Source organism: Ciona intestinalis, chromosome 14 (genome assembly GCF_000224145.3).
Source record: "Ciona intestinalis chromosome 14, KH, whole genome shotgun sequence".
NCBI lineage: Eukaryota > Metazoa > Chordata > Ascidiacea > Phlebobranchia > Cionidae > Ciona > Ciona intestinalis.
In genome coordinates this window covers 751538-778888 of record NC_020179.2, presented here as the reverse complement: position 1 = coordinate 778888, position 27351 = coordinate 751538, and the positions used below count along the sequence as shown (strand labels likewise).

Sequence of the window (27351 nt, the reverse complement as noted above, 5' to 3'; positions counted from 1 at the left end):
TGTCCTTGAGCAAGACACTTAACGGCAATTGCTCCAACCCAGTGGTCACTAATGGGTTGTCCAAATTATCAGCCATACATAAAAATGAAAAAAAAAACCAATAAAATAATCACCCACAAAGTAACATACTTGGTAACTCGTAAGCTGGCGCGAGGTGCACACCCGTGTTATAACGACTGTCGTTTTCCGGCCACGCGAGGATAAAGTAAGTTACATTCATTTATTCAAGTATATATGGTACAGTGGGGTAAGATGGGATATTAACACGTAAATTCTGTATTTTCTGGTCGTGTTTTTAACAATTACCAACGATGTTTTGAAGTCGTAACACTCTACTATAGAACAAAACTTTAAATGATTTATATATATATATATATATTACAATTCGGTTTGCAAGCTGCACTTAAATGTTATTTTTATAGGAAATTAGTTATTAAGTATCTAATGTCGCTTACCCCAACCCAGCAATATCAATGTATGGTATTTCTCTTATACTTGTACTTCCGCATGGTTTTCGTATGGCAGGACATTCATGCTCATCAGAGAAATCGGTGCAATCATCGTCGCCATTGCAACGTAATCTTGGCTGAATGCAAGTTAACTCTGCGAAAATGGATATATATATATATGTGTTACGAATAAATGTATTATTGTAACTTGCTTTATCCTTGCGTTGCGGGTAAACGACAGCCGTTATAACACGAGTGTTCTGTTTCGTACACCTCGAGTCCGCTTACGAGTTACCATGTATGTAACTTGTGGATGATAATTTATTTTTTTTATTAATTATTTTTTGATACTTGCCAACTACAAGGAACCGACTTCTAACTTATCTTTCGGGGTGGGATATGATGGAATACTTTCACATAATATCTCTTGTTTTCCAACCGTGTTTTAACAATTATATAGAACGCTATTTTGAGGTTGCGTGGATACTGTAATTATTTAAGTTTTGTACCAAATTGGAGGATAAGGAGATGGAAAACTATCATTCTACTCCTCCTTATATGCGGTAACTACGGCGTGATTTTATATTTTTGACCTATATAAAACAGAATATTAAATTAACAACAAAATTTCAGACAGTTTTAAGTCTTTACATATATATAGTAGAGTAGCGAAAGATGAGACATCCTAAGCACAGAATATCCAAATATTCTGATCGTATTTTAAACAATTAACAACGGTATATGGGGTCGTGGGAAACGGTTTTATAATTCTTTGAATGTTCTTTGTTTAGTATCAAACGAGACTAAAAAATAAAGTAAAAGTTTGATACGTAAGGTTATAACTTACCATCTGAACACGAATACATGCGACTTGGGCATTGTATAGCAAATGGACAATGATCAGCGGCAGTACATGAGTGATCTGTTGAAACAGCAAGTCCAGAACACGAATTTCCTCCAAACATGGCGGCTACTGTGACGTTACGGGATCGACTCTGCGTGTAATGGATTATTTAATACTAAGCGCGAAACCAGCATGCAGGAGCAATGACCAAAATTGCAAGAACATTCGTTTACACAACAATTTTTTTTTAATTTACAAAACGAATTAATAGTTTTTGTTTTAAATTAGTATGCAGTACTTGTTTTGAGCAATATAACATGACAATTTTATTTAATAATTAAAGAGTTTGTTTACATTAGTTTATACAACAATTTATTTTCACATTTTTCAAAATTTGCGATTAGATTTGCGAATTTAAAAAAAAGTTGTTTAAATATAATGTAAACGGTACTTTATATTAATTTTTTTATATATTGATAAAACCTAGTAATGGTACTGTTTTAAACTACTTCTGTCAAAAAAAACGAATTTTCTTAAATAAAATTGTCAAGTTATATATTTATAAAACTAGTAATGGTACTGTATTAAACTAATTTTTAAAACTAATTTGGTACGCAAATTAAAAAAAAAACTGTTGTTTAAACTATTATAAACGAACTGTTTCAACTAAATTTTTCTGATTTAATGATTTAACTAGTATAAGTACTGTATTTGACTAATTTTTGTAAACATACTTTTTTTATATAAAATTGTTATGTTATATTGCTTATAATTATAATAGTTTTATATTACTGTTTTAAACTACATTTTTTTATTAATTCGGTTTGCAAGTTTAAAAAAATGTTTTGTAAATTAATGTAAACGAATTTTTAAAATAAAATTTTAATGTTATATTGCTTTTAACTAGTAATGGTATTGTATTGAACTATATTTTTACCAGTACGATAGTTTAATACAGTACTATTACTAGTTTTATCAAAATAACATGACAATTTAATTAAAATTTTTTTTTTCAAATTTACAAACCGAGTTAGTAAAAGTTTTTAGTTTCATACAGAATCATTTCTATTTATAAGCTGTATAACATAAAAAATTATTAAAAAAATGTTTAGATTAGTTCACACAAAAATATTTTTATAAATTTGTAAACCGAATTAGCAAAAAACATAATTTAAAACAGTATATCATAAAAAATATATATATCAATATATCATAAAAATTTTATTTAAAAAAATCGTTTATATTACATTACACAACAATATTTTTAACCTTGCAAATTAGGTTAGTAAAAATATAGTTAAATACGATAAGTGGTTATAAGTAATATAACGTAAAGTACCTTTACAAGTATCGTAACGTTTCGTTTACATTCTTTTACACAACATTTTTGAAATTTGCAAACATGTAATGACACGAATTGTTTTAAATAAAATTTTTACGTTATATTGCTTATAACCACTAATGGTACTGTATTAAACTATTTTTTTTTTACTAATTCGGTTTGCAAAATTGAAAAAATCGTGGTGTAAACTAATGTAAACGGACTTTTTATATTATAATTTTCATGTTTTATTGCTTAAAACTAATATTAGTACTGTGTTAAACTATTTTTTTTACTAAATCGGTTTGAAAAATTGAAAAAAAATTGATTGTTTAAACTAATGTAAACAACTTTTTTAATATTTTTTTTATAATATATTAATATAACTAGTAATGGATATTGTATTGAACTATTTTTTTAAATTAATTCGGGATGTAAAAATTTTTTTTTAAATAAAGTTTTTATGATATATTGATATAATTAGTAATGGTACCGTAATAAACTTTTATTTTTTTACCAACTCGGTTTGCAAAATTAACAAAATCGTTGTGCAAACTAATAAAAAAAAATTAAATAAAATTTTCTTAATATATAGATATAACTAGTTTACTAATTATACCAATATATCAAAAATAATTTATCTAAAAAAATCGTTTACATTAGTTTAAACAACATTTTTTTTCAATTTTACAAACCGAATTAGTATATTTTTTAGTTTAAAACAGTAATGTTGATAGTTCTAAGCATTATAACATTAAAATTTTATTAAAACATTCGTTTATATTAGTTTACAAAACATGTTTTTTATATAAATTTGCTAACTAAATTGGTGAAAAGTTTTAGTTTAATATAGTACTATTACTAGTTTTATCAATATATTAAGAAAATTTTATTTAAAAAAAGACGTTTATATTAGTTTACAAAACATTTTTTTTAATTTACCGAATTGTTAAAAAAAATTACTTTAGAACAGTACCATTTTTTACTAACTCGCTGTAAAAAATTAACAAAAAAGTTGATTTGTAAACTATAATGTAAACGAATTTTTTATGAAAATTGTAATGTTATATTGCTTAGAACTATCAACATTACTGTTTTAAACTAAAAATTTATATTTAATCAGTTTGGAAATTTAAAAAAAAAACGTTGTTTAAACTAATGCAAACAAATTTTCTTCAAAACATTTTTCATAATATATTGATATAACTAATAATAGTACTATATAAAACAGATTTTTACCAACTCGGTTTGCAAAATTAAAAAAATGTTGTTTAAACTAATGTAAACGATATTTATAAATATTTGTATTTATGATATATTGATATAACTAGTAACGGTACTGTATTAAACTAAAAAATTACTTATTCAGTTTGCGAAATTATAAAAAAAATGTTGTGTAAACTAATGTAAACAATTTTTTTTTTAAATTTTAATGTTATAGTGCTTATTATTATTAGTAATGGTACTATTTTAAATTAATTTTCTTTCTATTTTGGTTTGTAAGTTTGAAAAAAATGTTGTGTAAACTAATGAAAACAATTTTTTACCAAAATTTTTATTTTACATTGCCTATAACCAGTAGAGGTACTGTATTAAACTGATTTTTTACTAATTCGGTTTGCATATTTAAACAAACTGGTGTGTAAACTAATGTGAACGAATTTTTTTAAATAAAACTTTTATGATATATTAATATAATTATAGTAGTGGTACTGTACTAAACGATTTTTTACTAATATGATTTGTAAAATTAAAAAAAATCGTTGTATGAACTAATGTAAACAAGAAATTCACGTTATACAGCTTATAGGTACTATATTAAACTAAAACATTTTACTAATTTGGTTTGCAAAATTAAAAATAAAATTTTTGTGTAAGCTAATATAAACAAATGTTTTTAATAAAATTTTTATGATAATTTGCTTATAACTAGCAATGGTACTGTTTTAAATTAAAAAAATTAACTAATTCGGTTCGCCAATTTATAAAAAAGGGTTGTTTACGCAATTATAAACTATTTTTTAAAAATAAAAATTGTAATAATATATTGATATAACTGGTAATGGTACTGTAATAATTATTTTTTTACTAATTCAGTTTGCAAATTTGAAAAAAAATGTTTAAACTAATCTAAACGACTTTTTTAAATAAAAATTTCATGTTATGTTGTTTATAACTGGTAATAGTACTGTATTAAACTATTTTTTTACTAATTTGATTTGTAAAATTGAAAAAAAAATCCTTTTTTAAACTAACATAAACGATTTTGTTTAATTCACGTTCTACAGCCTATAACTAGTAACAGTACCGTATTAAACTAAAAAAAATTACTAATTTAATTTGCGAAATTTAAAAAAAAATGTTGATTAAACTAATGTAAACTAATTCTTTTAAATAAAATTTTCATGATATATTGATATAAATAGTAATGGTACTGTATTTAAGTAAAAATTTTACTATTTCGGTTTGCAAATTTAAAAAAAAAAGGGTTTAAACTAATGTAAACGATTTTTTAAAAATAAAAATTTCATGTTATGTTGTTTATAACTAGTAATAGTACCGTATTAAACTAATAAAAAATTACTAATTTAATTTGCGAAATTTAAAAAAAAATGTTGATTAAACTAATGTAAACTAATTCTTTTAAATAAAATTTTCATGATATATTGATATAAATAGTAATGGTACTGTATTTAAGTAAAATATTTTCCAATTCGGTTTGTCAATTTAAAAAAAATTGTTTTAAAATTTTCATAATATACTGATATAACTCTTAATGCAAACCGAATTCGTAAAAAAATAGTTTATATAGTACCATTACTAGTTATAAACAACGATACATGAAAATTTTATTAAAAAATTGTTTACATTAGTTTACACAACAATTATTTTCATCTTTGCAAACCAAATTTGTAATTTTTTTTTAGTTTAATACAATACCGTTACTAGTTATATTAATATATCATAACAATTTTATTTAAAAAAATTGTTTACATTAGTTTAAACAACATTTTATTTTTCAAATTTACAAGTTATAAGCAATATAACATAAAAATAGTATTAAAAAAAACGTTTGTATTTGTTTAAAAATTATGTTTTTTTGTAAAATTGCAAACTAAATAGGTAAAAAGTTTTAGTTTAATGCAGTCCCATTACAAGTTTTAGGTAAAATAACATAAAAAATTTATTTAAAAAAATTCGTTTACATTAGTTTAAACAACAATTTTTTTTTAAATTTACGAACCGATGTAGTAAAATTTTAGTTTAATACAATACCATTACTGGTTATAAGCTATGTATATATCATGAAAAAATTACTAAAAAATATTTATATTAGTTATTTATTTATATTACTTCTATTTTTTAAACTTTTCAAATTCGGTTTGCAAATTTGAATAAAAAATTGTGTAAACGATTTTTTAAAATTGTGATTGTATGTAAGTTATAATTAGTAACGGTACCGTTTTAAACTGAAAAAATAATAATTCGGTTTGCAAATTTATAAAAAATCTGGTTTCAACAAAATTAAACAATTCTTTTAATTAAATTTTTATGTTATATTGCTTATAACTAGTATCGGTACTGTTTTATAAATGTATTGCAATAGTCTCATGAGACTCGTCGTAACTTACCCTTCCGCCTGGGAAACATGATGTGCAATCCGACCACGGTCCCCAATTACCCCACCGACAATGTATTGGACATTTATGTCGATTGCACGACCTTGACTGACTTAATGCACCACAACCGCTACCACCGTGGGCTGGGTGGCGAGTTATTCCTCGAGTGCGAGATTGACTTCCAGTTGCACAACTTCTGCTGCATGTTCCCCAACCCGACCAATTTGACACCTGGGATATTATAAAACTGTAGGGTAAGATAAAATGACGTTAACACATATATATTAGTGTAGGGAAAGATGGGTCTCCGGTTTACTATATTTTCTCCACCCATTTGTTACTAAACGAAGAAAATCATAAGAATTATAAAACCGTTTCCTCACGACTCCCATATAACTCAGTTAATTGTTTAAAATACGATCAGAATATTTGAATATTATGTGCTAAAACTGTCCCATCTTTCCCCACCCTAATATATCTAATATTTCCTTGTCGTGTTTTTAACAACGCTCCGTCATAGTCGTGAGAATACTGTTATATAATTATTTTAAATGTTTTTGATATAAAAACCGCTTCGTCTTATATTTTTTTAAAATAAAGATAAACCATATAGTATAGCAGTGTGAGGGAAGATTGGACACTTTTTAACTCTATTTCCTCGTCTCATTTAGTAGTAAACAAAAAACATTTAAAGGATTTTTAAACCGTATCCCAACGACTCCCATAGACCGAAGTTAATTGTTTAAAACACGATTAGAATAATATTACATGAGCATACTATGCTTTATTACCGTAATTTTCAAAATGTCTCACAAAACTATGCTGATTTAAACATTACATGCATACACTATAATAAACAGTTACACGTATACATAGATTTTAGCTTACAAAAAATTACTTTTTTAATCATTATAAGCGAACACTATAAAATAGTAGGGTGGGAAAGATGGGACACCTTTTCATTTAATTTTCACGACTCATTTGGTAGTAAACAAAGAACATTCAAAGAAATATAAAACGGTATCCCCACGACACCTTTAGACTGTTGTAAATAGTTTAAAACACGATCAGGATATTTAGATATCTTATGCAAAGGTGTCCCATCTTTCCCCACCCTACTATAAAACAGCTACACATATACATAGATTTAATCTTACCGCACAATTTACTGGCGACGGAGCTCTTCGACGACGACGTCTTCTTCTCCAAGCTGAAGAAGTGCCAACTAAAAGAACCAACAACACGAGGAGTGGGGTAAGTCTCATTTTGAATTACGCCTCTTACTTGCAGTTTGTATATCTGCAAATATATTAAAACATTGTATTTTTGCTCTTTATAAAAGCACAAGTATTTGTTTGGCAACCGAAAGTATAATTACTTATTTTCCGCAGATTTCTTTGAACCGAAATTACTTTCGATATGACTTATGAATGGGAGAAAGACAAATTAACAAACGTGGTATGTCTGAGACCATGCGCATGATATTTTAGTAGGTTTTGCAGCACGTCGTCATGCATCATGTTAATCAAAATACTTGCTTTCGATATGACTTATGAATGGGAGAAAGACAAATTAACAAACGTGGTATGTCTGAGACCATGCGCATGATATTTTAGTAGGTTTTGCAGCACGTCGTCATGCATCATGTTAATCAAAATACTTGCTCGAACCCGGAACTCTCGTCTTTACATCATCTGTCACAACTTTGGAACTCCCCAGTTTGTTTACTTGCTAAAAAAAAACAGCAAAATCTGAAAATTTTTAACGACGAGCATCGAGCTGACATTTAATTGCGCACTCTAGTTTCGGTGTGCACGCGCCACTTCGTGACGAATCACACGTATTAAAGTTTCATTGCAAGAGAACGAGAAGCCTGACGTGCAATGCCTATACGAAAGCTAATTCGTGCAAATCGTAATCAGTCTAATAAATTTCAATACCATGTAGGTTTAGAAAACAGCATTGAATTTTTGTTGATTATGTACAAAGTATATTGTTTGTTTACTTATTGTTAATCTTTATTGTTTTCGTGATTATATGGGACATTTTATGTCTGTTTTAACTTAAATCTAGTGTTTTTACCCGCCGTGAATATATATATGTATGGTAGGGTGGAGAGGGGGTAAAATATATAATAGGGTGGGAAAGATAGGACACCCTTTTTTCATTTTATTTTTCGTCCAATTTGGTAGTAAACAAAGAACATTCAAAAATTTATAAAACCGCATCTTCCTAACTCCCATAGAATGTTGTTAATTGTGTTGTTAGTTTAAATTACGATCATGATATTTGAATATTATGTGCTCAGGGTGTCCAATCTTTTCCACTCTTTATATGTAAAGACTTTAAATTATCTGACATTTTATTGTTAAATAACTATTCTGTTTTTATATAGGTCAAAAATATAAAATCACGCCGTAGTTATCGCATATAAGTTGGAGTAGAATGATAATTTCCGTTCTCTTTATCCTCCAATTTGGTAAAAACAAAGAACTTTTAAACAATTACATAACCGTAACCACACGAATCTGAAATGGCAAGTTGTTAAAACACGATTGGAAAACATTGGATATTATGAGCCTAAAGTATCCCATCTTACCCAAAGATATAAGTTATAACTTGGTTCATTTTAGTTGCAAAGTTAAAAGAGTAACATCAAATATTAAATAAAATAAAAATAAAACCACAAAGTTAAGTTCGTGGTAATTGAAAAACTGAAACACATTTTGTCCCGAGGAGAAATCACAAACGCATTTTGAGAAAATTTTTTTTTATTTTATACAGATGTAAACACGCACAGCACAACATACAAGTTGAATTACACATAGCAGACATTAATACGACAATAAAAATGAAGTCCAGTATATAAACCGTGTTGAAACTGATTGAACTTAGAGCAGTCTGGATTAAACATCTTCTCAACTTTGACACGACGGGCCAGAATGACCAGGCGTGCACAAACATTTGCATTCACTACCATCCTTTACGACTACGGCTCTCCCACCGTTTTCACATCGGCCAGTGCATTTATTTGCATTGTATTTGGCATAGTAATCGTACAACGCTCTTTCCATGTTAGCTTGCTTGTTTCTATCGGGTATCACCGATGACATCGGAGTTAACTGGAACAAAATATTTAGCAATAAATAAACGAACTTTAAATGACCATGATATCATTTAACATTCACCAAGTTGTTTAAATTGAGAGGAATATAAAAAAGCAAGCAGAAAGTACTAACAAAGTTATAACATAGTATCTTCGAAACAAAACACCGGTGTTATAACGAATTTCGTTTTACCGCTACAACATCAGAAGATGATCGATGTTATACACCAAAACAAAATTAGCTTTTGTAACAGTACTAGTTTGTTCCAGCAGTAAATAATCTATGCTAACTTGGTCTTGTTTAAACACCTACCATAAAATCGATGATTGCAGGGCTAACTCTGACGGATCTCGACCACCTTTCGTAAGCAGCCGTATTCGGTCCGTTGCTGGAGTAGAAAGTAAGAGCACTAGTTGTATGAGACTGTCCGCCAATCACATTTGATATTGCCTCCTTTGCAGCCAAGGCGAAACTTCCTGTAAAGAGTTTTATATTAATGCTATTTTTATCGTCCGCGGGGCAGCTGTTATAGTTGTAAAATAGGTGTTTATTTCATACACTTTGTGTTGACTGTGAACGCGTACAAACCTAAGATAATATAGGGAGAAAACTTACACAAAACATGGACATAACATTATATCTGTTTGGATTAAAAAGTGGTATAAGACAATAGTAGTGAGAATTGCAAACCGATATGTGCAAAAATGACTGACAATAAAAAGAATAAAAACAACTGTTCGACTAAAAAGGATCCATATGGCCAGCAATATGTGCTCAATTATTACGTGCTCAACGTGCTCAAACTTTTCCAAGCATACGCCTCTTCTGATAAATGCATTAGGTAAACACAGTATAGCTTATATTGTTAAATAGATCATTATCGAGTTGTATATATTTCTACAATAACAACACCTTACCGTTATACCGACGAGACAATACATTAGTTGAACACTTGTTTGTCCCCCCGCTTCCACCAAAGAAACCTTTCAAAAATTTCATTGACGTTTCAGTGGTCAAGCAGTTCTTCTGTTCTTCATCGGTTAAACCTGAAAATCATTCGATATGAACGACATATTAAAAATGCATGGAAGTAGATTTTAACATAAAGAGTAAATAATATGGTACTATACGATGAGATTCGTTAGCACCTAAAACCATATTTTCATTAGGTTTACAACATAATAATAATAATAATAATAATAACTTTTATTTGTCTCTTTCATTACGGTAGCGAAGATTTAGAAATATTTTAAGCGAAAAGACAGGATATAGCGACAAAACAACAGTTGTTAAAACACGCTTACAGTTAAAAACATATTTACATTTAGTTGGAAGAAAATAAGCGTGGTCGCTACACCCAGCGGACAAACGAGACATTTATTTTAATTAAGTTAAACTTCTAGTAGAAACAACATTCTTACAATCACGGAGCTACGGTTATATAATTCTGTTAATATTATAAAGATGGGAAAAAAGATAATCAAAGTTGTAATATTATAACGTGACAGCTATATCGTATATATCCCTGTTGGGTATAATTACATTAGCACATACGGGTTGAACAAATACATAGTGATTAATGATATTACAGTCCCAATAATATTACACAGACCCGGTAACTATAAGTTACCGCGACCGACTGGTTTATTCGGTATCTGAGATTCCCATCCTATTTTTATCGCAGTTATGTTTTGCATTAAAAAAGAAAAAAAAGAGAAATGTAAGGAAATGCTCTATGCTATTTTTGTAATAAAAAATAGGGTAGAATCTTAGTTTAAAATTGTCGAAACACACCTGATAGAGCAAGGTCCGATTTAGAAAACCTGTAGATGTATTCATACCGTCCGCCCAGCACACCAGAAGAGTAGAAATGCGTTCCGTAATCTGCTATGAGCTCCGAATATTTGGCATAATCGTAATGTTGAGGAAGTTCTAGTAACCGTTGTCGGAATGAGTGGGACAATTTGAACGATCTTCGAATGGTCCTATAAAAAAATGCAAATTTAACAGGAGAGTACAGCCGTAATAAATGGGCACGTTTTGTAAAGGCTTGTATACATCATTCATGCTCATTTGTTAGATGTAAAAATAAATTATACTAGTTGTCTCACCTGAATCTGGATAAAGTGATTTCACCAAAAACTCTGAAGTATTTAACATCACTTGATGTTCCTCGGTCAATAATTCGCAAAGTTTTTGAATTTCTTGTTTTGGTTGCACTGCCGCTCAAGCCGAACATGTCGCTAACTGGTAATGGGTTAAAGGTATAAATAAAGTGGTTTGGTGCTATTTATATATTAGGGCGGTGGTAACATACATTCATAATAGTATGCAACGAGCATCAAATCCGGTATATTTTGATCGATTATTACGACGCAATCGATCTAACCTGTGAGCCACGCGGCCGGACATGTGCAATATAGTGGGGTGGGGAAAGATGGGACACCTTTTCATTCTATTTTCTTGTCGCATTTAGAAGTGAACAAACAAAATTCAATGAATTATAAAACTGTATTCTCACGACTTATATACCGTTGTTAATTGTTTAAAACACGATCAGGATATTTAAATTTTATGTGCTAAAAGTGTCCCATATTCCCCCACTCTACTATAACAGTTTCTATATCTTGTTTATACTTACATGAAAACGACGCAGACGCTTGCAGTTTTCTCTCCATGTTGCTTCTTTCAGATTCGTAAAAACCTTTTGAGCTTTGGTAAGAAATGGCAGTAAAGGAGGAGGTCGCTTGAGACTAAAATAAATAGTAAAATATTAACTTTGTATAGTGTGATGAATGAAATGTATGGTGTAGTCTATGTACAGATTTGCATGAGAAAAATTATTCCAGTTTTTAGTTAAAATTTAGAGAGTTTTTAACAGTTTTTTTAATACACATTTTATTAAATTTAATACACGTTTGCTTAAATCTCAAGCCCCGCCAAACACCTGGATAGGGGCATATATTATAGCCAAGTTAATGGTAACTTGAAGTATATGGTCCCTTATTTGTTTGAAGTTTATGCCAAAAAAGTAACTGCCATTCCACTTTGTATAGTAGGGTGGAGGAAGATAGGACACCTTTGTCACATAATATTTAAACATCCTGATCATGTTTTTAACAATTAACAAAGGTTTATAGGAGTCGATGAGGATACGGTTTTATAATTCTTTAAATGTTCTTTGTTTTCTGCCAAATGGGACAAGAAAATGAATGAAAAGGTGTCCCATCCTCCCCCATGCTACCATGCTATGTAATGTTTATGCATCACCTGAAATCTGAACGACTGCATGTTTGCCGGTTTACGGAATGTTTCTTCGTGTTCACCGCTTCTAACTCTGTCGCATCTTCCCGCGTATTGACGATTATCTAGAATCGTTCCGATCTCCTCTCCTAGTGTAATGTCATATCTGGAAAAAAATAAATGAATGTAACTTATTTTTTTCTCACGTGGCGGGGCAGCGACAGCCGTAATAGCACAAATGTCCCGTTTTATACACCGCGTGCTTATATTATGTAACTTTGTGGTGACGACTAATATTATTTTTATTTCTTTCAATGTATTGTTGACAATTAAAAAAAATCTACTGGCCTGTAGCAATTGTCGTTAAGTATCTTGCCCAAAGACACACACACGCCCACAATGGCGGTAGCGTCGAGGCTCTAACCCGTACTCATTGTGGTAGAAGCAAACGCTATAACCACTGTGTCATGACTTTGGAAATTACACAAAAATAAAGGTATATATGCAACTATATGAGCAGCAAAAACTCTGACACTTACCCTAACCCGGCAATATCAACGTATGGTATTTCGCTCATAGTTGTACTTCCGCATGGCCGTCTATGTCTCTCGCTACACTCAAGCTCATCGGAGTAGTCAGTGCAGTCATCATCACCATTGCATTGGAGATTTGTACGAATGCAAGTCAGACCTGGAATATAAAAGTTAGCCTTGTTGCTACAAGTTGCAGAATAGTGTTAATGTAAATATATATTAAAATGGGGGAAGATGGGACACCTTAAACACATATAGTAGGGTGGGGGAGATGGAACTGGAGTTTTATATTTTTTTGCATGTTTTTTGTTTACTGCCAAATGGGACGAGAAAATAGAATGAATAGATGTCCCAAATCCTGCCCCACCCCATTATATAAAACTATTTTGGAGCAAAGTTGCACATCTTCATTCGAGAGTGCGCATTTTTTATTTCTTGTTTACTGCTATAAATGGGACAGTAAAATAGATTGAAAACATAATCCATCTTACCCCAATCTACTACATACTACATCAAATGTAGAATCGTATTTAGTAAAAAGGCTTACCGTCACCACATGCGAATGTGTCACTTGAGCATTCGACTTCGTATGGACATGTATCACTACTGACACACGCGTAATCAGTAGTTTTGGACAAGCCAGCGCATCTATTTCCACCGAACATTGCTGCGACTGTGACATTACGCATTCGACTCTGTGGGGGAAGAGAAAATTAATAAAACACGGATAAAAGACGGGTGCGATGCTACTACTTTTGAAGTGGGTGTTATTGGGCAAAACACGCAACAGTTACTGCCCCAACATAAAGATGTCTGAATTGTCAATTGTAAACAACAAAAAAGTCACCTACAAGAAACTCCTAAGCGATAACGAGGTATAGCTTATATAACACAATTTCCACGATTGTCGCCAACGATTAAATAAGTTACAATTATCCATTCAAAACTTTAGACTTTAAAAAAACATCTCACCCTTCCTCCATAAGAACACGACGTGCAATCCGACCACGGTCCCCAATTACCCCACTGACAATGTATTGGACATTTATGTCGATTACACGACCTTGATTGACTTAATGCACCACAACCGCTACCACCGTGGGCTGGGTTGCGGGTGATTCCTCGAGTACGAGATTGACTTCCACCGCCACAACTTACACTGCAAGCACTCCAGCCTGTCCACCCGGATACCTGTCAAATGTCCACAAAACATGCGTATTATATCTGTATATAGGCCCTACATAAAATTTGCATAGTATAGTAGGGTATTTTTTTTACATATTATAGTTGCAAGTCATTTTTTTGTAAAGTTGCAAGTCGTTTTTTTGTAAGGTTGCAAGGTATTTTCGTCTATGTCGCCGCCTGTAAAACGCCCAAGCAAGTTAAATAAAATAATGTTTGAAGTTTTTAATTCTAAATACACTTTTATGACCCAAACTTTAAAACTTACCGCGCAATGCACTGGAGCTGGTGGCGGGTTTCTCCTGCGGCGTCTTCTCCAAGCTGAAGTTGTTGCCACAAATAACACAATCACCCAGAAGAGTATGCTAAGCCTCATTTTGTAATGCTTAAACTGGTAATTCCAATGCTTGTCGGTCCATTTTCGGTGCAATTTATAGGGCACGGTTACCTTACTCGCCTTTTTCCAGAAGTTACATCAACCAAAAAACGCAAACAAGTTTTAGCGTTTGCTGCATTGCCGAAAATTTCCAGTCAAGTAGTTCCGTGACTGAAACTAGACCATATTTCCTGAGGTAAATCCGAGAAACGATCGGTGTGTCAACACGGGTGTAAATTAATGAAACTTTGCTTTCGGTTTAAGCGCCAAAACACGACGTTAACATGTACTTGCAATCAAACTGCCGTCAAACGCCGGAAATTTAGAATTCGATCCCGATTATTCAGATGCGGTAAAACTTTGTTCCAGTGTAAGCTTATTCCTAAACAGGAAAGTCAGTTTCCTACGTGCGTATTTGGACTTTCCAGTTTAGATGTTTCTTGGATTAAAAACATGTTTACTCAGAAAACGGGTGGATAAACAAAAACACATTATTATAGGCTTAACAAGCGAGTGTAGGAAAATTGGACCGTATTAATGCGAATTTGAAATTTTTAATAAAAGATTCGAAATGCGAGCCAGTATAAATAAAAAATAGTTTTTAGAAGCGGGTACGATTATATTATAACGTTCTAACAATAAAAAAACAAACAATTCAAATCGTCGATTTACCTTTAGTTTTTTTAACTACAGCACTAGACCAGAAGCGTCCGCACTGAATAATAGACTGTCTAAATTGGCAGCTTAATTGAAAAAAAAACCTTTACTAAGTTACGCAAGTGATACCTCATGACATAAGGTGTATTAAATATGGGGCCCGTGTTATACCAACTATCGTTACGCCATGTGAAATAACTTGTCTCATTAATTCGTTTTTTTTACACCACTGTTGAACAAAACTGCGTTTAGATAAATTCTTATACGTTCTGGCTGAATGAAAAAACGTCACTGTAACCTATGCTGCGGTTACAACGCCCGCTTCCAACCAAGAGTTTACACGTTCGAGGCTCGACGCTGCTACTTGTGTGGGCAAAATACACACATGACGAAAAAATAAAATTTCCACAAAGTTACATACGTGGTAAATAGTAAGCGAACAGAAGGTGTAACAAACAGAACCACGTGTTATAAGGACTGTCTAGGTTGCTGGGATAAATAAGTTACACTTTTAGCTTGATATTCCATTCATTGCACATCACTTAAACACTTTGAAGACAAACAACTGAGTACCAAGTGAAATAGTTAGAAAACTAAAAACATACTTTACACCAGATGAAATAATATATAGTAGGGTGGGGGAAGATGGAACATCTTTTTATATTATTTTCTCGTCCCATTTGACAGTAAACAAAGAACATTCAAAGAAATATAAAACCGTATCCCCACGACTCCTATAAACCGTCATTAATTGTTTAAAACCTGATCAGAATATTGGATATTATTTGCTAAAAGTGTCCTATCTTCCCCCACCCTGCTATACACAATATAACAACACACAGAAAAGTGGGCAAAAACTAGCATCACCAAAATAACAAATTTTCCGCAAGAACATACAAGTAAACTCACATACAATACTGGTTTCAAAATAGGTAGATACAGAAACAAGAATATAATGCTTTGATGTTATATGTTTGTATCTGCTATTACAATGCTACTTGTAGATATATAAATGCTATATAAGGTTAAATATGCCGGCACTTGGAAAGTTAAAGGAATGAATGCAGAAATAGGAATGTAGAAATATCATAACTGATACTTTTAACGCAAATAGCTAAAATCGAGAAAGGTTCTTTAGATGTTACTATGGTAGCAGCAATATTAGATCACTAATGCAAGCGTGCATGCCTACTTTGGTAAAAAATAATTGCCATTTAAAATAGATGTTTCTGAGCTATCAGTTAAAAAGTGACTGTTAAAAAAGCCCTTATCAATTGGCAAGAAAGCATTGAAAATCCTATGCCAAACACTAACTACAAAATTCGAATATATCCTACCATATACGAAATTTGGAGATGCTAAAAAATTCTGACCTCAAAAACTGGGCGTGTTTTTGGAAAATCAAATTAACTTGAATTGTCTAAAGATAGTTTTGCCGATGGCACATATTTTAACACAGCCTCAACAGTTTGGTTGAACTCGTCCCTTATTCTGCTGAATTCCATGACGTTTTCAGGCTCAGATTTCATCCAAAATTTGTCAAATTCAAACATCAGATAACCTGCAGTGAACAAGTATAGCATGATTACTATGAGTTTTTAACATAACTAATATAGTAGGGTGGGGGAAGACGGGACACCTTTAGTACATAATATCCAAATATCCTGATCGTGTTTTAAACAATCAACAACGGTCTAAGGAAGTGTCAGTCCTAAGGATATGGTTTTATAATTCTTTGAATGTTCTTTGTGTCCTATCTTTTCCACCAAATAAATTCATTTTTGGCACACAAAACAGTTGGTTTAGTTATTGTTACTGCATTCTCCTTTAAATAGCAGTTATACATAATTTATAAGCATAATGAGCAGGTATGAAATAAAACTTTTTTTTTAACGGCAAAAATAGACAAAACTTGACATTATGCATGAAGAAATTCAACTTAAATGGCAAACTTTTATTACTGAATGTTATTTTATTCCCTCTTTTTAAAAAGTTATAACTATTGTTTAGGATATTTTATTTACAAAATTGTAATACCCTTTAAAGAGTATATTCTTAATCTTGTTTTAGTCAGTACTGGGCAAATTAGTGGGGAAATTTATAAAGGTTTGGTTCTTAACCATTCATAATTTGTGGCACTTTCTTTTGCAAGTTTAGTAAACATTAGAAACAATATGTTAGAGAAAAAAAATCAATAAAATAACAAAAGTGTAAGTGTGGATAAAATAAATATTTGTACAGTAATACGCCTATAGTAACAAACTGGCAATTTAACTACAAATGATTACTCACTGAAAACCTCGTTGAAATGGTTTACGTTTGGTCTGCCATGTACAGTGTTAAAAAAGTGGGTTCGAAGTAAGCCAGACGACATGAATTCATAAGCCATACTTGTCAAGTTTATTCCTACGATGGCGTATGAATACCTATGGAAAATTGAATGTGATATAATAGTGTCACAGATTATGTATTTCTAAGCAATTAGGAACTATGCAGACATGAAAAATGTTTGGCCGAAAAATTAATCCAAGTTTGGATAACAGTTCACAAGATCGAAGCTATATTGGATTTTCATTATTTAGTTAAAACAGCTCCTGAATTTAGATTTTGAAATGTGATTTATGTTTTGCATTTTATTAAAAAATATTTATTAAGTTATTGTTCTGTTTCAGTTATTATTGAAAAAATGCTGCTTGTTGCCTGGTAAAATATAAAGTTATTTTACAGACTTGAATTTTGTCTGTTACATTTTTGTAACACCAGATCCTTACTGTACAACTTTACACAGAACTGTTCAACTGTATGAGCACCAAATCAGGGTCAGATTCGTGAATTTATTTCATTTTAAATTCTTCTACTTACCCATACTGAGGGTGGTGTGAATGTAACAAAGTTTTTCGAGCAAGTTCATTATGAACTTCAGCAAAATACACCAAGTTTTTCAACCCTAAAATTCCCATACCACGAAAATCAGTCTTGGGATCCGTACCCTAAATACAAATCAATTCAATTCAAATTGAAATAAAACTTAAACTTACCTGATGAATTTGCTAACTGGTACCAACAAATGTTACAAAATTTCAATGTTTAAAATATGACACTTATTTATCCCCGCGTGCTGGGTATCGACAGTGGTTATATGACATGGCTTCTGGCTTGTCCATTTTACACACTTTGTGTCTACTTATAAGTGTAGAAAATACATCATTTTTTTTTACCTGAAACCCAATCTCCCCCCACTGGCGAGACACTCTTTCTTTCAAAGCATTTTCAGGTTGTAAAAGATTCCATAACTAAAATATTAGCATTAATAAAATATTTTAACCAAGCTATTAGACCTTGTAACAAGCCTTTAAAGTTTAGAAATACCCGAATATAAATTACTGTTAGCAATCAAAATTTAATAATAAGTATTCAGTTATCAGTACACATCATCAATTATCCCTCCTATTGTTTGTTGACGTACCATATTTTGTAAATTATACGATTTAATCACAGGATGTGATAAGAAATTTCAAAACAACATTTTTCATAATATAACTCCACTCCGCATAAAAATACTTAAATTATACACCGTTATATCCATTTTTTAAATTTTTGGTAAAGTTGCATGTGTAAACTTTTAAGTTTTAATACTACTGGTACTGTTGTTATGGTTACACTGCTTGCCATTCAACCATAGGATAGGGTGGTTTTCAATTTTTCAATATAAAAAAGATAGGGGGGGGGGGGGGGGGTTCAATTTACTAAAACATTTTTTAACAGTGTCTCAACCCCAACCCTCCTTGCTGCGCTACTGCCTCCTATTTAGTCATTTACTAAACCATAATTCACCTTTAATAACAAGGCTTCATGATTCCCATTACAGGAATTATAAGTTTCAACCCTCAGTTCTTCGATTGTGCAAAACAAACTATCATATCCATGTATTTGCTCCAAGCAAACTTTCATACAGGAAATAAACCTAAGAAATAAGATTTGGGTTTAATTAAAAATTCATAGTTTATCAAATTGTAAAGGTAGCTGTACACAGTATCCGTAATTCGTGTGCTGCACAGCCACCTTAATGCAACCAGTGGTTTATTACAGCTGGCCTCCCAATTTTTTTGCCTGCAACCCTTTTTTTCATGAAATTTTCTGTGAACGTGTATGGTTGATAGTTAGTGGTATAATGGTATATATATTATGTAGTAATATACTACAGTACTTTCTTTATGTAAAATTGGTAGACTATACTTTGGCAACCCCTACAGTTTGTTTCCCTACAGTTTGGAAAGTTTTCCATGGTTTTTGTTCATATGATGAAGTCACTTTTGTTCATATTAAAAAAATAAGGTGCTCATTAATAGATAATGGGGCTTCAGCCTAAATCCCTGTTCCCTCAGCCTGCCTCAATCCACTTATATACCTTACATTATATAGAAGGTGCCATTTATTAAGACAAAAATTTTATATCTCAATAGATAGGCTTAACTAGATTAGAGGATTCCGAATGGTTCTAAAAAGTACTGGAGCACATTCAAAAACAGGATACAAATTTAAATGTAATATATATATATATATACAACATATCATACACTTAACAACTGTTTATGATTATTTATTATTTTAAAATTAATGGTCCAAACCAAAACTACTGATTAGTATTTGTTAATCTAAATAAATGGTCTACCTGGAATTTGCATCAAAGGAAATATTCTTGAGGCTGATAATCTGTTGTATTGCTGCATCTATATCTTCAGGTTCAACTTCAATCATTTGACGAATTTCAGAGAATTTTGATCTTTGCAAACTTTCCTCTGCAAGTAGAAGCAAAATAAATACAAATATAGTAGGACCAAGGAAGATCTTGTTATTCTATTTTCTTGTCCGTTTTGGTAGTAAACAAAGAGCATTCAAAGAATAAAAATGTATTATCACGACTCCCACAGACTATTTTTTTTTAAAACACAATCACGATATTTGGAACTTTGTTATTACATGCTACAGGTCATTCCCCCACCCTACTATAAAGTAGATCTCCAAATGGCAAACGCAGAAGTTTTCTAAACGAAGTACAGGACTTTTTGTACGGGGAGGGGCATGAACAGGACTGCCCATGGCCTTGTTTGTATAATAGGCAGATTACTACAGACGGGTAACAAAAACTGTTGCAGCATATTTTGGTTATTTAAATATTTGGGCCACAGCCGTTAGGTGTTTAATAAAATGGTGCAAGAACATTTTAGTACCACTGGTGTACGGACTTTGTAAACATTTTAAAGCATATTGGATATAAAAATATCATTTTTTTCAAATTTTAATGTTAAATAACTTGTCAAAACCAGCAGTTAGCCAGTTACTGTCAGAATTAAAACATGTATGAAAAGAATATCATGCTATTTTTAGTTTGATACAAAAGTTAGGCAACAGACAAATACAATGCAATGCTGCCGCTGCAATATTATTTTACTCACCAATTTTCACAGTACAAACACCAGATTTATATTTCTGTGTGATTCGCTGCAATTCACAAGTTCCCGTCACAAGTCTCAAAATCCACTTTATAAAACAACGCAGCAATGTTATTTTATAAAGAAGGTCAATTAAATTAATACTAGCTTGCGTCTGGACAGGCATACGTCTCGTTTTTCTCCCAGTACTAGTAGCATGTTCAGGCATTATTTTTCGGTTGGAAATTCTAACTTTTCCTGCAAGAAAAGCAACATTTGCAAAGAAAGAAACAAAACTATAAATATTGGATATTGCAAAAGGTAGAAGGGAGAGAAAACAAGCACCGTTGATCATTTGATCGGTATGTAGCCTATGCAAATTTAAGAAAACAGATTGAATTTTAATTATATACATGGTAACATAAATTATTTTGAACCAATAGGGGGTAACGATAAATATGTCACCTTTTTTTAAAATAATAAATAAAATTTCTATGGAAATTTTCTTTGTATTTATAAGATCTTTAAGAGTAACACAATGTAAATAAGAATATAGTAGGGTAGGAATTTTCTCGTTTCATTTTTTGGTAAACAAAGAACATTCAAAGAATTACAAAACCTTATCCTTACGACTTGTATAGAGCGTTGTTATTGTTTAATTTAAAACACATTTTTTTTTAGCAGTATGTTAATACTGCTAAATGTGACCTGCCTTCCCCCACCCTACTATATAACAGAATTGGCAACCTTTTCAAAAACTCAACAGCCAAATAATGAAGATTAGAAGTTCTATTGCACAATGAGCACTTAATTCACCAACTAAACAAACAAATAAATAAGATGATGCAATGCACTAAAGAAAGTTGAATAAATCTGGCGCCCAATCTAATCCCGAGGCAGCAACAACAACAGCACCAACTGCGCCACTAACTGCGATAACAGCTGTACGTGCAGTATTCCAGTAGTTCTTTTTCGGAGAACTTGAAACAACTTCCTTTTCCTTGGGCAGTTTGTCCTCTGGATAAATACCAAGCCTACGTAGCACTGTATCAGGTGTTTCGTGCCGAGCTACTAAAGCATAGTCGCAAAAGGTTGAAATTGCTAGGTTGTTTTTGTAGAATTCAGCAGCTTCTCTTGCCAAGTGTGAAGGTGGAAATAAGATAAATGCATCTGAAGACTTTCTGATTAACTCTTCAAGTGGTGGATTTGGTTTTCGGGCAGATTGTGTAAGGATTTGATAAACCCTTGACATTTCACATTCCCCTGCCATAATGTCTTCAGAACTTTGCAAAACAATTTGAGCAGCAAAGTAAATTGGCATAAGTGGGTGACAAGATAGAAAAAAATCATACAAACGCTCGATTTCATCCTGGGTATGAAGAACGTAACTATACCAGGTAATAAGCCAACTGATTGCAAAAGTTGTACCTACTTCTGATTTAGTGATGTATTTTACCAGCTCTGAATCAGACTTATCAAGTATTGGGATTAAATAATTAAGAATATGAGTTGTACTGCTCATGGTAGGATCCATAAAATCTCTTAGGTGATGTGTGGATAATCGTTCTACAAGTTGGAATGATAACTGTGGCCCACATGCTAGGAGGAAGGTAACACAAATATCATGGTAGCCTTGGTAATAGTTTAGCTCAGGGTGCAGAGTTAAAACACTGAGAATTAAATCTGTAAGTTGGTCTTGTAATTCAGATACCTCCTCGTCAGAAATACCGGCCGGAAATCTTTTCATGGAACGATTTACATCTAAGACGACTTGTTGAAACTCTGGGTGTTGTCGGATGTTTTCCGGAGCTTTTATCTCCTGATTTACAGTGTTAAGTAAGTAGGGCCATACTTGGGCACGAAGCTCACTGGTGAGTAAACCTTCTGGAGCAATGGCTAGTTTGCGGAGCTGCACTATATCCACTGGAATTTGATCGAGTGCTTTCAATATTTCAGTTCGCTTGGATCGGTGTTTTCCTTTCGTTACATTCCTACTCATTTCAATTTTACTAAAATGAACTCATATTTTTGACAGAAGCACAGGAACAGTTGAGATATACCAGCTAAATATAAATCTGAAAAATGTTATGTTTTCTAGATTGACAATTTACTTTACAAGTCATATAGGCATACATAAACTGTTAGTCTGTTTAATAAAGTTAGTAAAAAATACATGCTGGCACCACAAGTTACAGGCTTACATAATAAATTTAAACTTGTTCCCATTAAAAGTAAATATGATTTCTAATTGTTTTTTTTTAAATATGGTAAATAAGAGATACTAATAGCATGTTGGTAAAGCAAAAACCAACAATATAAGATCCCAATTGAACAGTATGTGGAAGTTAACATTAATGGTAAGAATGTGAATTGACTGGTAAGAAATGGATGTATCAACAAACAATACATTTCATTCACTGCAAGACCATAAACATATAAAGTTTCAAAGTGGTTCAGCATAGGTAAGCGAAAATATGATTTTGGGATATCAGAAAATACATTAGAAAATGCAGAGTATGTATACACACAGTATAATAAAAGCAGGCAAATTTTGATCATGGTTTCAAATGGTGTAAATATTAAGGGAAATAAAGAGTAATGGCCAACTGTTTGTAAAAGAAGAAAAACTTTGGCGTCTTGCCGTGTACCATGTAATGATAATAATGTGGCGGGTAAAATTGACATAAGGATCGCTTTTTCATGGACATGCCACCCAAATATGAATGAGGTTAAAGAACAGAGTACAATGCTTCTTAGGAATTGGTTAAATGACGCGGTTTTTGTAAAATAAGGCTGAGACCATATGTTTAACAGGTTTCGGTAGATTGCCAACAAAGTAAACAGGAATGTTTCAAGTGGGGAAACATGGGGTAGAACTGCATGTTCTATTTCTTGCACTAAACCACTGGTGGCAGAACTTGTTATATTGGGTGATAGAATGTGAAGCTTTTTACCCACAAATTGTAAAGCAATGTCGGCAGCATTGTACAAGGCCCAGAAGTTGGGCGCCCAATATGCATGAGTTAAACCACGTTTAAACGGGAATAAACGAGAAATAACCTGTTGTATTTGATTATAAAAAGGATTAATCGACATTGAAAATATCACAACTAATATTGAAGCCAGGGTAACGAGGTTTGGGGACTTTATTGTCAGAAATGCTAAAAACCCATTTTCGAGTTTGTTAGTACAGTAGTTCCTGAGAAAGAACACACCATAAACTGGGGCTATGTAAAGAAAAATATGCTTGAAGTTCAGCAGAATGGCAAACCACATTGCAGAAAGTGGATAATTTTCATCCATTAGGTAGGCAAAGGAAAGAAACAGGAATCCAAATAGCATGCCATTGTATTGGAAATGAATATGATCTACTATAATTAAGCCACAGTTAAAAACAGATATTATAATAAAAACACCAGCTTTTTGTGGGCTAGATAAATGCGCTGGCAAACGTTTATCTAATTTTTGCAAAATAGTTGCACAACGATAACAAGCATAAATAAAAATAGCATCAGTAGCTATTACACTGCATCTTTGGAACCAAACCGTTCCAATGCTTTTGTAGCTCTCTTTTGAAATAGTCACCATTTTTGGATCAATGAAAACTGCAATTTGAGAAAGCGTCCATTCAAACCATGCAAAAAATGGGGGGTAGTCCAATGTCCATTCTGAAGTATTCTCAAAATACCACTCTTTATATGGTAGGCTATACGTAATTGCCAGCCAATTGCGATGGACTTCAAAATCCGTTGACGTGTATGCAGGAACCAGTAACAGTTTTAATAAAGTTACGATAACAGTGGAAGCAATCGCGCACGATTCTAAACTTATTTCAACTGCCATCTTAAAAATGTAATTAGCAATACAGATAGGTATAGTAAATTGGGGGGAGATGGGACACCGTTAGCACATTATATCCAAATACCCTGATCGTGTTTTAAACGAATACCAACGGTTTAATGGGATACGTAAGACAGTAAGAATATGGTTTTATCATTTAAATTTTTTGAATGTTCTTTGTCTACTACCAAATGGTAACGAGAAAATACAACGAAAAGGTGTCCTATTTTTCTCCCCACCGTACTTTACTGAATTCTATTTCAGAGCTTTATACAAGTTTGTGTCTCATTGCCTGATTTACAAAACTGACAACAACAACTCCTGCGAATACTATGCAGATTAGATAAGCTCTAGTGGCGAGTATTTATTGTACACCTTATCGTAAGGTGGCGGTATAGATGTTTAAATAATAACTCGTTCTGTATTTAAAACCTAAATAGATAGAAAATAAAGTGCACATAAAATGTGCAAATATGGTTTTTATTAATTTACAATTCTTGTTTTTAGTCATGTCTGATTTTACCTAAGGAGAATAATAGCCTCGCTAAATACTGCACTAACTTTCTAGAACAAAAGAATATAAAGCGCAATCCACACTTTTGTATTGAATTATGTCTGTTATGAAGAATATACACTTAAATCCATATACAGGTTTTGATTGTCGTTTAACCAAACCGAGTACTTTTACCAGAAAGGGCCTTTTAATTAAAACTTAACGCGTGAGAGGTTTGTCTTATCTTTGCGAGACTTATGTAGACAATACAAAACAAAATTTATTTCGTGTTTATTTATTTTTGGTATTCACTTAAAATGAGCAGATACTGATGCATTCGTAACTAAACGAAAAAACTTTAGGTGTAATCTCGAAATGTTGGATGCATAAAGTACTCGCGATTCAGCACACGAATGCTTACTCTTGGTCCAACAAGTCCATCAACTCAGCGTCGATTTCATCGGCTGCAATTAAGGGTGATTTTACGATTCTTAATAAATCAATCTGTGTATAATTTAAACATCTTAAAAGTTCTATTTACCCAAAGCCATACGCTCTTGCTCGTTCCATTTGGTCCATGGCTTCCACTTGTTTTTGGTTGAATCAACAATTGGTTGAACAATACTGGGAAGAACTTCCTTGACCAATTTGCCTCCAGCACGAACAAGCCCACGGAATCTTGCCTCTGAAGGAAGGGTGGCGAAGCCGAGCATGACTGCAATTACGAACACTGCTTTGATATTCATCTCCAGTTTTGAAACCAATCTCTGTGATTAAAAGTTTGGAGTTTACAAAAAAAAATAACTGTCGGTGTACACCAGTTGCAAAGTGTTTGGTACAAATTGTCTTCTATATTACAGTATAGCGGTGTATTGCTTATTTTAGTAAAGACCTGTTGCAAAATTTCTGGTCGAATCCGCATAAGTTGGATTGGTTACATACGCAGACGAGTTTTGATTGACGTTTGAACAAACCGATTGCTTTTTCTAGAAAACCCCGTCTAATTAAAACTAAACGCGAGAGGTTTGTCTTATCCGGTCTATCTAGCGGCAATAATCACATCTTCTTTACACACAAAAAGTCTACAGCGTATGCGTATAACGTGGTAAGCAGTCTTTAGATCAAATTAGTTTCACCGATTGCAAAATCTACGCAAATAATAGCGTATTGCTTTTTAACAATAGTTTTTTTGTGTTATGAAATATAAAACCCGCATATCCATACGTGTGTATATATTTACTATGTGCTTTTGAACTATCAGCATCTCTCTTACGCAGCCATATATTTTCAAAATGTTAGATTTGTTTAGTTGTTTCGCCACTCAAAGACCTTTATATTGGAGGTCTTCACATCAGCAACATAAACATCTAAGCAATGCTGGTTTACCGCTTACCAAAACATTTAACACCACATAAAGCATATAATTTCAATCCAAAAAAAATCTGAAACTTTCCATATATTATATGTCAGTAACAGCAAACGGGCAAAGGTATTTTTATTGTGGTTAAGTAAAGTGAGTTTATAGTTTCAATTATTGCCTAGAGCCCTAGACGCTTCGTGTGAAAAAATATAATTTCATGCCAACAAACGGTTGTTAGAAAATTTATTTTATTCTAAGTCAACAGCGCCGCTATAGATTTTGTTTAATGTTTTCATACAAAAATTCTGTTTACATGCGGATTTAAAATGCGGATTGCGAAATTGTTATTAACTGTTACCGCAGCGTCTATAGCTAGGCTGTTAATGCATAGGTTCTAATAAATTGTTATTAAACCAATCTGATTGCTTCTTCTCGAAAGCACCGGCAGTTTAACGTGAAACGCTGGTGATTTCTGAATTGGCCTGTCAATCAAAAAGAACTGCTTGTTACGCAGGCATTCGTTTGCGAAATTATGAACATTTTAGTCTTAAATATTATTAGCTCGTAAATATGATATAGTATAGGGTTTGGGATTGCAGACAATTTTTTAATATATTTTTCTCCAGACATTATTTGCTTAAGGGGCCCCTTCTTACCCCACCCTATACTATATAACGGAAAAGTTCTATATAGATAGACAAAAAACATAATGCGGTTTTCACAATGCAGTGTGTTGCGAAATCTACTGCGCTTAAAAAATGCATAAATATGTAACAAACTTAAATTTAAAAAAATTAAAATAAAAAGTGTCCCAACTTCCCCACCCTACTATATGGAAAGTTCAGAGTTTATTTGGATTGTACTTATATGCTTTATGTGGTGTTAAATGTTTAG

General features: G+C 32.1%; 6 protein-coding genes across 6 annotated transcripts in view; all 6 read right to left on the bottom strand.

Annotated features, from left to right (window-relative positions):
- LOC100176718 (complement component C6) overlaps window positions 1-7559 on the bottom strand; it is an 11582-nt gene extending 4023 nt beyond the window's left edge. The window contains exons 1-4 of the mRNA XM_002130752.5: window positions 7392-7559; window positions 6247-6465; window positions 1297-1444; window positions 456-603 (exon numbers count right to left, since the gene is read on the bottom strand). Coding sequence (XP_002130788.3) covers window positions 456-603; window positions 1297-1444; window positions 6247-6465; window positions 7392-7499 — 623 coding nt within the window. The 5' untranslated portion in view covers window positions 7500-7559. The remainder of the gene's footprint in view (window positions 1-455; window positions 604-1296; window positions 1445-6246; window positions 6466-7391) is intronic.
- A 1428-nt stretch (window positions 7560-8987) lies between these two features.
- LOC100186935 (complement component C6) lies at window positions 8988-14824 on the bottom strand. The gene is made up of 11 exons (XM_002130643.2): window positions 14568-14824; window positions 14090-14308; window positions 13665-13812; window positions 13124-13274; window positions 12612-12750; window positions 11983-12094; window positions 11453-11588; window positions 11136-11326; window positions 10259-10387; window positions 9654-9817; window positions 8988-9356 (listed from the first exon to the last, which is right to left on the bottom strand). The coding sequence occupies exons 1-11, from the start codon at window positions 14673-14675 to the stop codon at window positions 9153-9155; spliced, it is 1701 nt and encodes a 566-aa protein (XP_002130679.1). The 5' UTR covers window positions 14676-14824; the 3' UTR covers window positions 8988-9152.
- Window positions 14825-16190: 1366 nt separating this feature from the next.
- LOC100186932 (ELMO domain-containing protein 2) lies at window positions 16191-21018 on the bottom strand. The gene is made up of 7 exons (XM_009862418.3): window positions 20789-21018; window positions 20005-20131; window positions 19167-19296; window positions 18551-18625; window positions 18195-18322; window positions 17625-17758; window positions 16191-16893 (listed from the first exon to the last, which is right to left on the bottom strand). The coding sequence occupies exons 1-7, from the start codon at window positions 20991-20993 to the stop codon at window positions 16739-16741; spliced, it is 954 nt and encodes a 317-aa protein (XP_009860720.2). The 5' UTR covers window positions 20994-21018; the 3' UTR covers window positions 16191-16738.
- Window positions 21019-21022: 4 nt separating this feature from the next.
- LOC113474064 (TBC1 domain family member 20-like) lies at window positions 21023-22835 on the bottom strand. The gene has a single exon (XM_026837526.1). It carries the CDS (start codon window positions 22761-22763, stop codon window positions 21618-21620), a length of 1146 nt encoding a protein of 381 aa, XP_026693327.1. The 5' UTR covers window positions 22764-22835; the 3' UTR covers window positions 21023-21617.
- A 3-nt stretch (window positions 22836-22838) lies between these two features.
- LOC101242594 (probable dolichyl pyrophosphate Glc1Man9GlcNAc2 alpha-1,3-glucosyltransferase) lies at window positions 22839-24875 on the bottom strand. Its single transcript, XM_004226852.4, has one exon. It carries the CDS (start codon window positions 24605-24607, stop codon window positions 23009-23011), a length of 1599 nt encoding a protein of 532 aa, XP_004226900.1. The 5' UTR covers window positions 24608-24875; the 3' UTR covers window positions 22839-23008.
- Window positions 24876-25426: 551 nt separating this feature from the next.
- On the bottom strand, window positions 25427-26034 carry LOC100182173. Its single transcript, XM_002131115.5, has 3 exons — window positions 25990-26034; window positions 25639-25864; window positions 25427-25561 (listed from the first exon to the last, which is right to left on the bottom strand). Exons 1-3 carry the CDS (start codon window positions 26017-26019, stop codon window positions 25515-25517), a joined length of 303 nt encoding a protein of 100 aa, XP_002131151.2. The 5' UTR covers window positions 26020-26034; the 3' UTR covers window positions 25427-25514.
- Window positions 26035-27351: the final 1317 nt, after the last annotated feature.

Coding starts and splice junctions, on each gene's coding strand:
- LOC100186935 (XM_002130643.2), bottom strand. CDS start 14,675: ATGAGGCTTAGCATACTCTTCTGGGTGATTGTGTTATTTGTGGCAACA. Junction 12,095..12,611: donor TGCAGTCGTTCAGATTTCAG/GTGATGCATAAA, acceptor TATTTATTTTAG/TCTCAAGCGACCTCCTCCTT. Junction 9,818..10,258: donor ATTGTCTCGTCGGTATAACG/GTAAGGTGTTGT, acceptor AACTCTTTACAG/GAAGTTTCGCCTTGGCTGCA.
- LOC100186932 (XM_009862418.3), bottom strand. CDS start 20,993: ATGCCTGAACATGCTACTAGTACTGGGAGAAAAACGAGACGTATGCCT. Junction 18,323..18,550: donor GGGGGGAGATTGGGTTTCAG/GTAAAAAAAAAT, acceptor ATTTGTATTTAG/GGTACGGATCCCAAGACTGA. Junction 16,894..17,624: donor CCATTTCAACGAGGTTTTCA/GTGAGTAATCAT, acceptor TGTTCACTGCAG/GTTATCTGATGTTTGAATTT.
- LOC113474064 (XM_026837526.1), bottom strand. CDS start 22,763: ATGAGTAGGAATGTAACGAAAGGAAAACACCGATCCAAGCGAACTGAA.
- LOC101242594 (XM_004226852.4), bottom strand. CDS start 24,607: ATGGCAGTTGAAATAAGTTTAGAATCGTGCGCGATTGCTTCCACTGTT.
- LOC100182173 (XM_002131115.5), bottom strand. CDS start 26,019: ATGCGGATTCGACCAGAAATTTTGCAACAG. Junction 25,865..25,989: donor GACCAGAAATTTTGCAACAG/GTCTTTACTAAA, acceptor TTTTAATCACAG/AGATTGGTTTCAAAACTGGA. Junction 25,562..25,638: donor GCAAGAGCGTATGGCTTTGG/GTAAATAGAACT, acceptor CCTTAATTGCAG/CCGATGAAATCGACGCTGAG.